General features: G+C 41.0%; 1 protein-coding gene across 4 annotated transcripts in view; it reads right to left on the bottom strand.

Annotated features, from left to right (window-relative positions):
- The window catches only part of TNC (tenascin C), a 193,942-nt gene that overhangs the window by 139,193 nt on the left and 41,388 nt on the right, over nucleotides 1–13,361 (bottom strand). For all 4 annotated transcript variants that reach the window (XM_075324090.1, XM_075324091.1, XM_075324092.1 and 1 more), the window contains exons 2-3: nucleotides 10,625–11,176; nucleotides 1,696–3,195 (exon numbers count right to left, since the gene is read on the bottom strand). In XM_075324090.1, the coding sequence (XP_075180205.1) occupies nucleotides 1,696–3,195; nucleotides 10,625–11,087 (1,963 nt within the window). In that variant the 5' untranslated portion in view covers nucleotides 11,088–11,176. The remainder of the gene's footprint in view (nucleotides 1–1,695; nucleotides 3,196–10,624; nucleotides 11,177–13,361) is intronic.

Genomic DNA, 13,361 nt, shown 5'->3' with positions numbered 1-13,361 from the left:
ATCAGTAGAGAACTGGGTTTGATACCCTTGATGCAACCTTGGATGGAGGATGGGGGTACTGGCTGTCATTAAAAAGGTTGTCCACTACTTTTACATTGATGGCTTATCCTTAGGCGGGCTTTACACGTTGCGACATCGCTAGCAAATGCTAGCGATGCCGAGCGCGATAGCACTCGCCCCCGTCGCACATGCGATATCTGGTGATCGCTGCCGTAGTGAACATTATCGCTACGGCAGCTTCACACGCACATACCTGGTCGGCGACCGCCGAATAATCCCTCCTTCAAGGGGGAGGTGCGTTAGGCGTCACCGCGACGTCACTAAGTGGCCGGTCAATAGAAGCGGAGGGGCGGAGATGAGCGGAACATAACATGCCGCCCACCTCCTTCCTTCTGCATAGCCGCTGGAAGCAGGTAAGGAGATGTTTGTTGTTCCTGCGGTGTCACACATAGCTATGTGTGGTGCTGCAGGAACGACAAACAACTTCGTACCGGCAGCAGTAGCGATATTATGAAAATGAACGACGTGACACAGATCAGCGATTTTTGACTGTTTCATGCTCGTTCATCGTCGCTCCTAGGATTTACACATTGCGATGTCGCTACCAGTACTGGATGTGCGTCACAACAACCGTGACCCCGACGATATTTCGGTAGCGATATCGCAACGTGTAAAGACCCCCTTAGGATAGGTCATCAATATCAGATTGGCCGTGGGCCAACACCCAGTACACCCACTGATCAGCTGTTCTCGATCCTGGTAGCAGCAACAGGTGGCTCTAAATGCTCAGGTCTGGAGCTGCTCCATCTTCTGATAGTGTCTGCGGCTGGGTACTGCACATCTGCCTCCTATTGATCTGAATGGGGGGCGGCTGAGCAATACCCGGCCACGACCACTATCAGAAGACGGGACAACTCCGGAACTAAGCATTTCTAGCCACCTGCTGCTGCCATCAGGACCAGGAACAGCTGATCAGCGGAGATGCCGGATGTTGAACCTCAACCGATTTGACATTGATGACCTATCCTAAGGATAGGCCATCAATGTAAAAGTTGTGGACAACCTCTTTAAGGAGACCAGTTGTGTATGTCTAAGGAGATTTTGCTCTATGGGGAAAATAATATGCAAGTTGGATATTCAGTAGATCAGAGGGTAGAAGACAACTTTGGTCAAGCCACCTCTTGGAGGACTCCATGTCTGGCTTTTATGAGCTTTAACGCATGACCAAAATTGGTAAAGCGTCAGACATTGACATATAGGGTGGTTTCCTCCAGTAGGTGGCTCTAACGATATATGTGAGTTTGGTTCTATGCTAAATTACCATAATTTTGCATTTTTCCCGCACATTAATCTCAAATTGTGCTCCAACTATGAAACCTACTTTTCATAAAACTCTGCATGCTTCCGAGAAGTGAAAACAGATGTGTTACACTGCAACTCAATCTTTAATGTGTAAATTGCTTAGACCCCAACAAAGCTGGTTCCAGGTGTGTCAGCCATGGTTCAGAGATTTTTATCATCACAGTTTAAATGGAAATGAGACAAGAGCAAAATATGATCCACTCAACAAGCTCCAACAGCTAGGTGTGAAATTTCTGCTTTTCGGTTTAGCATGAAGCATGCATATTAACTAAATAAGCAACTAAGAAAAAAAGTGTTGAAAACGAAAGATTATTTTAACTAAAACTACCTTACCTTCAGAGCAGAACTCTCCGATAAAGCCTTCATCGCAGACGCACTGTCCATTGACGCAACGGCCTTGGTTGTTGCAGTTGTTCAAGCAGGTCAGTTCACCGCAATTATCTCCGGTGAATCCTTCATTACACACGCATTGCCCATCGATACATCGTCCTCTGTCGTTACAATCGTCAGGGCAGCGAAGTTCACCGCAGTCATCACCCATGAATAAATTGTCGCATATACATTTTCCGTTAACGCATCGACCTCTGTGGTTGCAGTCATTGGGGCATCTTAGTTCTGAGCAATCTTCTCCCATGAACCCATCATCGCATATGCATTGACCATTGACGCATCGTCCTTTGTTGTCACAATCGTTGGGGCACCTTAGTTCGTTGCAGTCCTGCCCCGTGAATCCATCATCACACACGCACTGGCCATTTACACATCGGCCTTGGTTGTTGCAGTCATTGGGGCACCTCAACTCACTACAGTCTAATCCCATAAACCCTTCGTTACAGACACACTGGCCGTTTACACATCGCCCTCTATTGTTACAATTACTGGGGCAGCTCAGTTCACTGCAGTCGTCGCCTGTAAATCCTTCATCGCACACACACTGGCCGTTGACACAGCGCCCTTTTTTGTTACAATCACCGGGGCACCTCAGTTCACTGCAGTCTTCTCCAATAAATCCCACATCACAGACACATTGTCCATTAACGCAACGACCTTTGTTATTGCAGTCATTGAGACACCTGAGGTCACCACAGTCCTCTCCGGTGAACCCTTCCTTGCACACGCACACTCCATTTACGCAATGTCCCCGGTTGTTGCAGTTGTTGGGACAGCTCAGCTCACTGCAGTCATCCCCGGTGAATCCCTCATCACAAACACATAGTCCATTAACACATTTCCCCTTATTGTTGCAGTTGTTTGGACAGGCGAGTTCACCGCAGTCTTCACCGGTGAACCCTTCTTCACAGTAGCAGACACCATTTATGCAACGGCCACGGTCAAAACAGTCATTTGGGCAAATCAACTCGCTACAGTCCTCTCCGGTGTATGGCTCATCACAGACGCACTCATTATCCACACAACGTCCACGGTTGTTGCAGTTGTTGGGACAGAGGGATTCACTACAGTCCTCACCCACAAAGTTCTCGTCGCACACACATTGGCCATTCACGCACTTTCCATGCTCGCCGCAAGGCACGGGGCAAACTTCTTCACTACAGTCATCTCCCGCAAAGCCATCAAAGCAAACACAGACTCCATTAACACATTTTCCTTGGTCATTACAGTCATTAAGGCAGGCCAATTCACCGCAGTCCTCTCCGGTGTACTCTGGATTGCAAACACATTTTCCGTCCACACATATCCCTCTGTTATTGCAGTTCCCTGGACATTCTGCTTCGGTACAGTTGGGTCCTTTCCATCCAGGCTCACAAATACAGCCACAAGTCTCAGTGCTGTAATTCCCACGCCCATTGCAGTAAGGCTTGGTTTCCACTGTACCTATACAAATAAAAATGGACGGAAAATTAAAATGAATGTAGATCAATTATTCATATAACATTAAAGACGTTTTTGCAATGTTCGTGTTGATAACCCATCATTAAAGGGAATCTCTCACCAAGAATTTGATGCCCCATCTAAGAGCAGCATAGGGTCTGTAGAGCTCTGAATAACTCCACTCACATCATGGCATAACCATGCCCACATCACCAGTTGACAGCTTTCTGCCTATGACACAGTGTACACAGAAAACTACCAATCAGTGGTGGGGGTGGGGTTATAAAGAGATCATCGATATACCTGACTACCTTACAGCAGGTTTACTTGTCCTCTAGCAATAATCTCCTGCTGATGAAACAGTGATTTTATTAAAATACAGAAAATAGCCACATCATGGCATACCCTGCCCACTCCACCTATTGGCAGCTTTCTGCCTATGCACAGTATACACAGAAAACTACCAACCAGTGGTGGGGGTGGAGTTATACAGAGATCATCAATATACCTAACTACCTTTCAGCAGGTTTACTTGTCCTCTAGTAATAATCTTCTGCTGGTAAAACAGTGATTTTATGAAACATATAGTAAACAGCCACATTATAGTATAGCCCTACACACTTCACCGACTGGCAGTTTTTTGCCTATCCATGGTGTACACAGAAAACTACCAATCAGTGGTGGGGGTGGGGTTATACACAGATCATCGATATACCTGACTACCTTACAGCAGGTTTACTTGTCCTCTAGTAATAATCTCCTGCTGGTAAAAGAGTGATTTTATGAAAAATAGAGTAAGTAGCACATTGATGGAATCAGGGTCTCTGCCCCTATATCATCCTGCTCTCAGATTAAGTGGCAAAAACCTGATGACAGATTCCCTTTAAGGTGTGATCGATAGGGTTTGACTCTCAGCACCAATAAAAGCGCAGGAGAGTATTTGCAGTACCACAGCGCCACACATGGTGTAGTGGCCAAAAATTGTACAGCAATTGCTCTCCCATAAAAGTGAATGGAACTGTGCCATTTCCGATGCACCGCCCCTTCTTAATTAGGTGGGAGTGAGGAAAGTAAGACTTTTTACAATCCTAGAATGTATTTTCAGTGTAGACTAATTGTGTAGATTTAGAATATAGTATGTTCTACAGGGCTGAGACGAGATCATGTACGGTGACCTTGGAATGGATGACACAATATAGTGTTAATACATGCACAAAAGATATAGACATGCTTTACCTATGGGTCATAATGACCTGAAATGCGTGAGTATATTGTTACCTGTCTACTATATTTCAATTTGTTTGTGGTTTGCTTTATTTTCGAAGACATAAAAAATTGTAGCGGTTTTAACCGTATCTTCGATGTTATCTCCCATTTTGTTGCACAGAAGAAAACATGATCAGGACTACCAGCTATACTTTGGATTAAAATGATCTGAACCTCTGGGTTTGGGAGTTATAGCTGTTCGTTGACTGCTCCTGATGTGCATGACTCTCATAATAGCTATTAATTGTACAAACGTTCATCAATAATGCTAAATTTCAGAGACAAAGAATGGATTAATTTATTTTGAAATCCTTGCCTTGAGCAAGAGAGCTTGTCCCAAGTATGTTTAATCGATGGGGATCCCACTTCTGAACTTGATTTGCATGTACAGTCATGGCCAAAAGTGTTGGCACCCTTGAAATTGTTCCATAAAATAATATATTTCTCCAAGAAAATTATTGCAATTACACAATTAAAGAACAGTCTGAGGACTTGGGAACCAAATTGGTGAATAATATCAACAATCTCAAGGTTACAAGTCCATCTCCAGAGATCTTGATGTTAATTTGTCCACGATGCACGTCATAATCAAGAAATTTACAACCCATGGTGCTGTAGCTAATCTTCCTGGATATGGATGGCAGAGAAAAAACGATGACAGGTTGCAACACAGCATAGTCCGAATGGTTGATAAGCAGCCCCAATCAAGCTCCAAAAAAAAATCAAGCTGTCCTGCAGGCTCAGGGTGCATCAGTTTCAGTGCAAAATATTTGTCTACATTTGAATGAAATTAAACACTATGGAGGACACGTAGGAGGACCCCACTGCTGACACAGTGACATAAAAAAAGCTAGACTGCAGTATGCCAAAATGTATGTAAGCCAAAATCCTTCTGGGAAAGCGTCTTGTGGACAGATGAGACCTAGACAGAGCTTTTTGGTAAAGAACATCATTTTACCATTTACCAAAATTAGATTGAGGCCCACAAAGAAAAGAACACAGTACCTACAGTCAAATATGGTGGAGGGTCAAAGATATTTTGGGGGTCTTTTGCTCCTTTTGACACTGGGTGCCTTGATTGAGTGCAAGGAAATCTGAAGAATATCAAAGGATTTTGTGTCACAATGTAGTGCACAGTGTCAAAATGCCAGGTTTGTGTCCTTGGTCATGGGTCTTCAAGCAGGACTATGACGCAAAAAATACTTCAAGAAGCTCTCAGAAATGGATGGAAAGAGTGCTGGAGAGTTCTGAAGTGGTCAGTAGCCAGTCTAGATCTATATCCCATTGAACACCTGTGGAGAGATCTTAAAATTGATGTTGGGAGAAGAGAAGACGCCTTCAAATATAAGAGACCTGGAGCCGTTTGCAAAAGAAGAGGCCAAAATTCAAGGTGAGAGGAGTAAGAAGCTTGTGGATGGTTATAGGAGGCAATTGATTGCAGGAATATAGTTCAAAGGGTGTGCAAACAAATATTAAGCTATGGTGCAGAAACATTTTTGATATTTTTTTGTGAAATTATGTCCAATTTGCCTTATTCCTCTGTTTTTGTTTGTGTTGTTCCAAAACACACCAAGGAAATAAACATGTTTCTAAGAAAAAAATGTGTAATTGCAATAACTTACTGCGAAAAATACTTAATTTTCTGGAACAATTTCAAGGGTGCCATCACTTTTGGTGATGTCTATGATTGAAAAATCCCTTAAAATGCTCAATATAAATAAATGGCTTTGTCAGTATAGTTATTGGGAAAGATTAAAACTACAGGGTATTATGATTTTAGAGGATTTTCTGGTTTTGGAAAAAAACTGTTTCCCCACTGGAATTTGTTTTTTAAAAAACAAGTCCTTTGCTCACCCTATTTCAGTGCTCCCTTTGGTCTCCACAGCTGCTCCCAATGCCTGTTATTGTCTGCAGTGTTGACAGCGCTACAGCCAATCAGTGAGCTCAATGGCTCTGCGCGGTTTGTGCTGTAAACTCGGGAAGAGCTGCTGAGCTCAGTGATTGGTTGCAGCCCTGTTAACATGATGTCAGATCCTCAGGGGTGGGGAGTAAAGCCCGTTTTTGGTTTGCTTTTTTGAACCAAACTACAGCTGGGAAACAGGAGATCCGAAAAAACCCTTTAGGGAAGTTCAGGGTGGTGGCCTCTACAACTGGTACTTAGAGCTGAAAAAAGTTAACAAGAGCAATAAATTTGTTTTTGTAAACTTAAAAGGAGGTTAACCTAAAAAAAACAACCTAAAAAAACAAACCTAAAAAACAAACAAAAACAAACTAAAACCATTTATTGTTTTTTGAGCTCTGAAGTGCCACATTTCATTGTTTGGATTGTCGAATCGTGCCACCTCATTAAAACTTAAGTCTTAATTATTACTTCAGTTCTTTACTTTAGGGAACAACATTATTAGCTGATAGATTATTTTCCACACTCTCGGATTCTTCTAATGGCTCAGGTCTAGTGAGGAGTTTAAAAAAAGTCAGTTGTAGACATATAATTATAAGATTTTACGAGAAGAGCTAACCCCCTTCTTTCCCTATTACAAAGCCACCACATGCCTGTGAGGAATACTAGATGTTCAGCATCATTTTAATTACAGACTAGTCGACAGGGAAGCATGCAATACTGGAATGGGACATATGATCAAACACTTTAAAGAGCAGCCACTGGATATTATAGAGACTCGTGCGGTAAAATAAAATAGCCAAAAACATAAAAGATTAAATATCTGGTTTAGTCTTGAGACACAAGCATATATTGATATATGTATTCTACATAGATCTGTCACATTAATAGATATGCTATATAATATATAGTCTATATACAATAATATACATAGTTTAATAGTAATAATAATAATAATAATAATAATTAAATATATAATAATAATAATAATATACAATAATGTTACTTGAGGCAGTCATCTAAAGTATTTATGCTAATAATAATAATAATAATAATAATAATAATAATAATAATAATAATAATTTAAAATAATATAATAATAAAATGTTTTAAATACAAAAAATAATATTTTAATTATTATTAATAATAATAATAACAATAATAATAATAATAATAATAATAATAATATGATTAATTTCAATAATAATAATAATAATAATAATAATAATAATAATAAAGAACATTAAAATTAAAATAGTATACAATACTATTACTTTACAATACAATACAATACTGTTACTTGAGGCAATCATCTAAAGTAATTCTGCTAATAATAATAATAATAATAATAATAATAATAATACTTTATTAAAAAACATAAAATAATAATAATAATAGTAATAATGTTATTTGAGGCAGTCATCTAAAATAATTCTGCTAATAATAATAATAATAATAATAATAAAATATATGTTTTAGTTCTATTTCGACAACATATTCCACAACACTTTAAAATTCTGAGGGGACATGTACAGAAAATATGAGATATTATAGAGTAACACCATTCAACAGAAACCAAGAGGAGCGAGGGTCCTGTTCCTAAGCTTACACTCTATGAGGGAATGGGGGAGGCAGAAAAGGTAAATGGTAATAAGTGCTTGTGTTGTCTGGTCCGGCCATCAGTATAGTAAAGAGGGGATTCACATATCGCTACATGAACCGGTCACCAGTCAGTATGTGTACAAGTAAAGATACAAAGTGGTGTTACGTGCACAGAGGGTGTATAAATAATGGACCAGACTTGGAAGAAAATTTTGTTAGGGCAAAATGAGAAAAGTTAGATAAGGGAGGTGAGGTGATAGACCAGTCTACAGAAATATATTTCTAGGGCATGCTTAATACTGTGGGTATTGAGAATTAAGCTAATTGTTCTTGGTAGTGCATTTCAGAGACTTGGCACAGCTCATGAGAAGTCTTGGAGACGGGAGTGGGATGTTCATATTATTGAGGATGACAGTCTTAGGACATTAGCAGAATGGAGGGCACGGATAGGGTGATAGACAGAGATAAGGGAGGAGATGTAGGGCGGTGCAGAACTGTGGAGAGCTTTGTAGGTGAGAGAGATAAGTTTACATTGTATTCTGCAGTGGATGGGCAACCAGTGCAATGACTGGCACAGAGTAGAGGCATCTTGACAATTCCACAGAGAGAGAACTGCCGCACCAACCTCCTCAGCTGTGCAAGCGTGAATCACTAATGCAGGATCAGGGCAGGGATCCTCCACCCAGCTGGCTGAGAGGTGCTCGTCTAAAATACTTTAGAGTTCAATAATAGAGTCCATGTCAGAAAGAGGACGGCACTCACCAAAATCCATCCAACAGATGGACCCGAGAAAGCGTATTCATACGCGAAACGGCTGTTGTCCGTGAGGGGGCCTGCTGACAGCTCTACTCCTGCCGCTTTTACTGCACCTTTTCTAATAAAGAATCTACTGAATTTTGGTGAGTGCCGTCCTCTTTCTGACATGGACTCTAGAGTAGAAGCATCGTTGTTGCAGATGGGGAACCAGTGCAATGACTGTCACAGGATAGAAACATTGGTGTAGCGGATGGGCAACCAGTGCAATGACTGGCACAGGATAGAGGCATTGGTGTAGCGGTTGGAGACGAATATGATCCTGACTACCATATTCAGGATGGATTGGAGAGGGGAGAGTTTAGTAAGAGGGAGATCAATTATTAAAGAGTTGAAATATTCCAGATGAGAATGAATAAGAGTGAAAGTCAGAGTTTGTGCAGAGTCAACGTTAACAAAAGGTCAAATTCTAGAAATGTTTTTGAGGTATAGGTGACATGAGAGAGTACATGATCAGATCTAGGGAGTGAAGGAGAGATCTGAGTCGCATACTTTATGACCCCAAGACAAAAGGTGTGCTACTGGGTAGTAATGGTAGAACCACACAACATGGTTATGTTGGATTTAGTATTGTTAGTAGAGAGAAGAAACATGAGAATTTCAGTTTTTGACAGATTCAGTTTTAGATGCAGGGAGGACATGATGTTGGAGACAGCAGACAGACAATCACTGACATTTTGTAGTAATGCCGGGGTGATTGCAGAACCAAAAAGTATATAATTGAGTGTTGTCAGCAAACAGATGGTGTTGAAAGCCAAATCTACTGACAGTTTGTCAAATAGGAGCAGTGTATAGAAAGAAGAGGAGGGGGCCTAGGACTGAACCCTGAGGAACCTCAACAGTATGTGAAAGGCAGAGGACCTGTCAAAGGATATAGTGGAGGACCGGTCAGAGAGATAAGAGGGGAACCAAAAGAGAATGGTATTCTTGAGCCTGATAGCATCTGAGGAGCTGGTGATCCACCATGAATGCAGCAAAGAAATCCAGGGGAATGAGCATAGAGTAGTGACCATTCGATTTAGCTATTAGTAGATCATTAGGGACATTAGTAAGAGCTTATTCAGTAGAGTTTAAGGAGCAGAAACCAGATTGTGATAGGTGAAAATAATAATAGTCTAAGAGATAGTGTATTAGACAGGATAGTACCAAGTTTAACCCCTTTTTTCCTGATATTTTTCTTACTATCATACAGACGTGCAAGGAAGTCCACCAATATGGTCAAATACTGTTTATAGTGGAGTGCGAGTGCAGTGCCTTAGACTAGTGATGAGCGAGCACTACAATGCTCAGGTGTTTGGTACTCATAATGAGCAGTTGGATGCTCAGGTGGGCACGACTCAAGTACTTGAGCATAGTGGAAGTGAATGGGAAACTCGAGCATGTTTCCGTGAAATCTCCCGGAAGAATGCTTGAGTCCCCTATTGTCTTCCACTATATCCGTGCACTGGAGTCGCACTCATCCTAGGATCCTACTGCTCATTAGGAGTACCAAGCACCCGAGCATTGTAGTGTTCACTCATTACTACCTTAGACTCCTTCGCACTTCTGATTTTTTGGTTGTACTAAGGTTGAGCCTGCCATTTTTATACCTGGTGCCTGTGATCTTGTACTCTACCGCCAGTCATTTTTGTAGAGTGACACCTCACAAAATGACAGCCTCTTCGACTGAAGATCATTCCCAACAATTTAGGCCAGATCTTTTGTGGTAGATTTTCAATTGCACTATGCTGCCCATCTTTTGTGAGAAAGTCATCTTATAAAAGATCACTTTTCATTACAATTTAAGACTCGTGGTTGAAAACTTTTTCACCAATAGATATAATTTATCAGGTTAAGAAAGAATATTCTTACCTTCAGCAGTCTGTGTATTAGAACAACATCCAGCTCCAGTAGTACACTGCTCTCGAAGAGAGGACACCAGACCTTCAAGCTCCTCCAGCCTGCTCAGAAGGTCCTTAATATCCGGAGAGGCTGCACATCCACAAGCTCGTCTGGGAATATTGATGCGATGTGTAAAAACTATCTGGTTTTCCCCATTTAAAGTGGTTTCTTGATAATTTTTCTGAAGTCCTGTTTGTGGTTTCACCTCATTTTCAGCTGTTCCGATAGGGTCTAGGTCAACAGAGCATAGGGAGCCCATCGGGACTTTAATGTTGTAGACATGATTAAACACTACCGGTTGGTTGTCTTCAGGCAAGGTGACATTTACACCAGCGTCTCTTCTGTGTCGGATAACTTTTCTAATAAGTCCACAGTTCACTTGAGAACTCAACATTAAGAGAAGACAGGCAAACACCTGTATGGGATACCCCATGGCTGCGTCCTTATTCAATGTTGATCTTTGTGCTTTTCTTTGAAGTGTCACTCGTATGTAGCTTTGTCTTTTTTCTCTTCCTCGTTATTCTAAAGAGCAAAGACATTAAAAAAACAATGATGTATAAAGAAATGGAATAAAAGATGACATGTTCACAAATCTCCTACAAGGTTCACGCTGAAGAACAGCAAAGCCTCGATAAAAGAGTGAGTTCTGTAATGTATCAGTGACCTCGGGATATCCCGTTGGGTTTCAAGTCTTGACAATGGCTACATTCATTGAGGCCTAAGAGAATTAATGACAATAATGTGCCTGGCTCAAATTTCTAATAGTTATTTCTAACAGCATTCCTCAATGTGGTTATTATTGGCTCTCACATACCACGAATACATTTACATCGAAGGGAAATCTACTGAAACCCTTTCATATAAACACCTGTACGGTGGAACATATATGGAGCCAGGAAACAGCCATCATTCATGATACTATTTTTTTCACTCCTTTAATTTTTTGCATAAGTCCAATCATTACACAAAAGCTTTGTATTTCTGGAGTTTTCATTTACTGAATGTGTATAACTACTGCTAATCAACTACTTAGCAACTGGCTGCATTGCCCTGATACATGCATTTGCTATCAATGAGCAGCTACACGGCATCTATGACTGAAATTTGCACTGATGACATGTGGAGGGGAGAATTTAGCACACAACGGTTGCCATGGCAATCTACCCACTTTGTTTCCATGCAACATTGTTCAGAAGTAGAGCATACACCAATGCCGGTTTAGAAATACCATTTTCAAGTACCTAATTATGGCACTTTGCATTAATAGAGGCTAGACCCTTCATTTGAGACCTCCATATGTTAGTCAAATTCGAGAGAGGGTATAAAGATCACCTGTTTCTCTGAATCTGGAGATCCTGACCTCTTAGTGCATTGTAGGGAGTCCATTGATTTTGATAGTTACTGTTAGAGATGGGTGAAAGTAAGTATTCCTGTTCGGATAATGCTTACCGAATGCCGAGGACTATTCCAGCATTCGTCACGGCAAGAAAAATGCTCGGGTTCCCTATTGACTTGCATTAGGTTCATTATTCGTGACGAATATCGAAATAGTACTTTGGAAGTCATTACAAATAATCCGAACACGAATAGTCATTATACGCCCATCACTAGTTACTATATAGTTCCTTATTTCTCCTGTGATGTTGATGTTAGGAAATTGAACACTAGCTAAAAGGGTTCTTCGTAGAGTTGAGCGGGATGATTCACGCTGCCCTTAAATAGCATCAAGCCAAGTACTTATTGGCAGTCGCTCCAGGGCAGTATTCACTTTTGCAGCCGGCATCTTAGGCACCTCATGCGCTTAGTAGGTCTCACAACATCAGTTACTAGTCCTCAGGCAACGTCATCATGTTGGGAAGCCTACTAAGCGCAAGAGTTACCAATATGCTAGGCCATAAAAGTTAAATTGAGTCTGTCACCCCCTAAACTCGGTTTACACTAATCCGATATTTATATAACGGCCTCAGACGAAATAAAGAAAATCATGCCTGTTCTGTTCTTTAATTTTCATAACTTTGATTATCCAGAAAATTATCTTTAATCAATATTCAATTATGAGTGCTTGGTAGCCAAAACTCCCACTGCAAAAGTTGACATTGTCTGTACAGCAGCCAACCACAATCTGGTCTCAACAGGAGAAATCCTTTTTCACAATGTTATTCAAATTAGAGCTCATCCTTAGAAGATTGAAAATGTTGGCACCCTGTAATCATCTATTACTATAATCGGGGAGATCATGAGTATGGGGCTCCTAAACTGGCACTCAGACAGGAGGGACCCTAGCTATCCATTATCTCAGAGGTACCTCTGATGGTGAGGATGTCCAAGCCGCCTTCCTGACCCTGCTCCTGTAAATTCAGGAAAAGGAACTGGGTATCTTTCCACGCTATCACCAATCCATTCGATGCAAATTAATTATTCCATGTCTCTATTCTTTTGCACAGGTCAACGTATTTCAGAGATCACAGTCTCCTTCAACAGGACATCAAGAAAAGAACATAAACAATGGAGATTATGTCCTTTCCTTAATGTCCTGATGAAGGAGACTGCGATCTCTGAAACGCGTTGACCTGTGCAAAAAATAAAGACATGGAATAATTAATTTACATTGATTGCTTTGGTGATAGCATGGCAAGATACCTGGTTTCTTCTCCTGAATCTATTGATTCCTCTCAGGGCTGCAGCTGTTCGCTTGTATACAACACGA

This window comes from Anomaloglossus baeobatrachus, chromosome 9 (assembly GCF_048569485.1).
Source record: "Anomaloglossus baeobatrachus isolate aAnoBae1 chromosome 9, aAnoBae1.hap1, whole genome shotgun sequence".
NCBI classification, from domain to species: Eukaryota; Metazoa; Chordata; class Amphibia; order Anura; family Aromobatidae; genus Anomaloglossus; species Anomaloglossus baeobatrachus.
The sequence above is the reverse complement of the archived record's forward strand: the minus strand, read 5'-3'. Positions and strand labels throughout refer to the sequence as shown.